We start from the raw sequence: 2,500 nt of genomic DNA, 5'->3' as shown, positions 1-2,500 counted from the left end.
AGGGAGCTGAAAGTCCGTATTGCCCAGCGACAGCCCCGAAACCTGAAGGATCTGGAGAAGGTCTGTATGGAGGAGTGGGCCAAAATCCCTGCTGCTGTGTGTGCAAACCTGGTCAAGACCTACAGGAAACGTATGATCTCTGTAATTGCAAACAAAGGTTTCTGTACCAAATATTAAGTTCTGCTTTTCTGATGTATCAAATACTTATGTCATGCAATAAAATGCAAATTAATTACTTAAAAATCATACAATGTGATTTTCTGGAATTTTGTTTTAGATTCCGTCTCTCACAGTTGAAGTGTACCTATGATAAAAATTACAGATCTCTACATGCTTTGTAAGTAGGAAAACCTGCAAAATCGGCAGTGTATCAAATACTTGTTCTCCCCACTCTATGTGCAGACTGGTTTCTTATGAGAGGGTAAAGCAGCAAGCTTCTCTCTTAACCCTGTCTGAGTGACCAGTCTGAATACAGCCCTGAGGTCTCTCTCTCTGTTAACCCTGTCTGAGTGACCAGTCTGAATACAGCCCTGAGGTTAACCCTGTCTGAGTGACCAGTCTGAATACAGCCCTGGGGTCTCTCTCTCTGTTAACCCTGTCTGAGTGACCAGTCTGAATACAGCCCTGAGGTCTCTCTCTCTGTTAACCCTGTCTGAGTGACCAGTCTGAATACAGCCCTGAGGTCTCTCTCTCTGTTAACCCTGTCTGAGTGACCAGTCTGAATACAGCCCCGAGGTCTCTCTCTCTGTTAACCCTGTCTGAGTGACCAGTCTGAATACAGCCCCGAGGTCTCTCTCTCTGTTAACCCTGTCTGAGTGACCAGTCTGAATACAGCCCTGAGGTTAACCCTGTCTGAGTGACCAGTCTGAATACAGCCCCGAGGTCTCTCTCTCTGTTAACCCTGTCTGAGTGACCAGTCTGAATACAGCCCTGAGGTCTCTCTCTCTGTTAATCCTGTCTGAGTGACCAGTCTGAATACAGCCCTGAGGTTAACCCTGTCTGAGTGACCAGTCTGAATACAGCCCTGAGGTCTCTCTCTCTGTTAACCCTGTCTGAGTGACCAGTCTGAATACAGCCCTGAGGTCTCTCTCTCTGTTAACCCTGTCTGAGTGACCAGTCTGAATACAGCCCTGAGGTCTCTCTCTCTGTTAATCCTGTCTGAGTGACCAGTCTGAATACAGCCCTGAGGTTAACCCTGTCTGAGTGACCAGTCTGAATACAGCCCTGAGGTCTCTCTCTCTGTTAACCCTGTCTGAGTGACCAGTCTGAATACAGCCCTGAGGTCTCTCTCTCTGTTAACCCTGTCTGAGTGACCAGTCTGAATACAGCCCTGAGGTTAACCCTGTCTGAGTGACCAGTCTGAATACAGCCCTGGGGTCTCTCTCTCTCTGTTAACCCTGTCTGAGTGACCAGTCTGAATACAGCCCTGAGGTTAACCCTGTCTGAGTGACCAGTCTGAATACAGCCCTGAGGTTAACCCTGTCTGAGTGACCAGTCTGAATACAGCCCTGGGGTCTCTCTCTCTCTGTTAACCCTGTCTGAGTGACCAGTCTGAATACAGCCCTGAGGTTAACCCTGTCTGAGTGACCAGTCTGAATACAGCCCTGAGGTCTCTCTCTCTGTTAACCCTGTCTGAGTGACCAGTCTGAATACAGCCCTGGGGTCTCTCTCTCTGTTAACCCTGTCTGAGTGACCAGTCTGAATACAGCCCTGAGGTCTCTCTCTCTGTTAACCCTGTCTGAGTGACCAGTCTGAATACAGCCCTGAGGTCTCTCTCTCTGTTAACCCTGTCTGAGTGACCAGTCTGAATACAGCCCTGAGGTCTCTCTCTTAACCCTTTTGAGTCTTTGCTTTCGTTCCAATATCCACACTAGCATACTACTTAGAATACACGCCCAATACATTACTCCATTAAGTAGTATAGTAGCTATTCCTACTAAATATCTAATATTCCTACCAGCGCTGACTTTGCTGTAGTGAGGAAAAATGTACTTACTATGACTGTGGTAGTGTATGTGGTTGTCCCACCTAGCTATCTTAAGATAAATGCACTCTCTTATCTCTGGATAAGAGCGTCTGCTAAATGTCTAACATGTAGATGTAAATGTGTGATGGATATTGTAATAGAACGGAATGATACTCAAAGGTCAACGATCGGCTCCTGTTGATGTTGTAATGTAATGTGTTGTTGTTCTGGCAGGGTTCTCCTGGAGAGCGGGGAGCTGCCGGTCCCGGAGGTCCCATCGGTCTATCAGGACGCACCGGACCCCAGGGAGGCCCTGGTCCAGCCGGAGAGAAGGGAGGCCCGGTGAGTACACACCGTCCTTAGACTTTATTCAAGGCTTTTTTTCATTCCTGTGTCAAGTAATGTTTTAATCACAAAATGTAAATCATGAAAATAAATCAATAACCGTGTGTGTATTGTAACTGTTTGTTGACTGTGGCTGTGTCCCCTACTATCTATCTGTCTCCAGGGAGAGAAAGGTCCCATGGGACCAGC

At 47.3% G+C, this 2,500-nt stretch overlaps 1 protein-coding gene across 1 annotated transcript in view; it reads left to right on the top strand.

Annotated features, from left to right (window-relative positions):
- Positions 1–2,500, top strand: part of LOC311123867 (uncharacterized protein) — a gene marked incomplete at both ends in the record, with an annotated part of 62,672 nt that overhangs the window by 38,306 nt on the left and 21,866 nt on the right. Inside the window, 2 exons of the mRNA XM_084198088.1 lie at positions 2,201–2,308; positions 2,475–2,500. The exon at positions 2,475–2,500 is cut by the window's right edge and continues 82 nt beyond it. Coding sequence (XP_084054214.1) covers positions 2,201–2,308; positions 2,475–2,500 — 134 coding nt within the window. The remainder of the gene's footprint in view (positions 1–2,200; positions 2,309–2,474) is intronic.

This window comes from Coregonus lavaretus (genome assembly GCF_964263955.1).
Source record: "Coregonus lavaretus genome assembly, contig: HAP1_SCAFFOLD_3412, whole genome shotgun sequence".
NCBI lineage: Eukaryota > Metazoa > Chordata > Actinopteri > Salmoniformes > Salmonidae > Coregonus > Coregonus lavaretus.
Note: the sequence above shows the minus strand (reverse complement) of the source record. Positions and strands in the feature narration are given on the sequence as shown.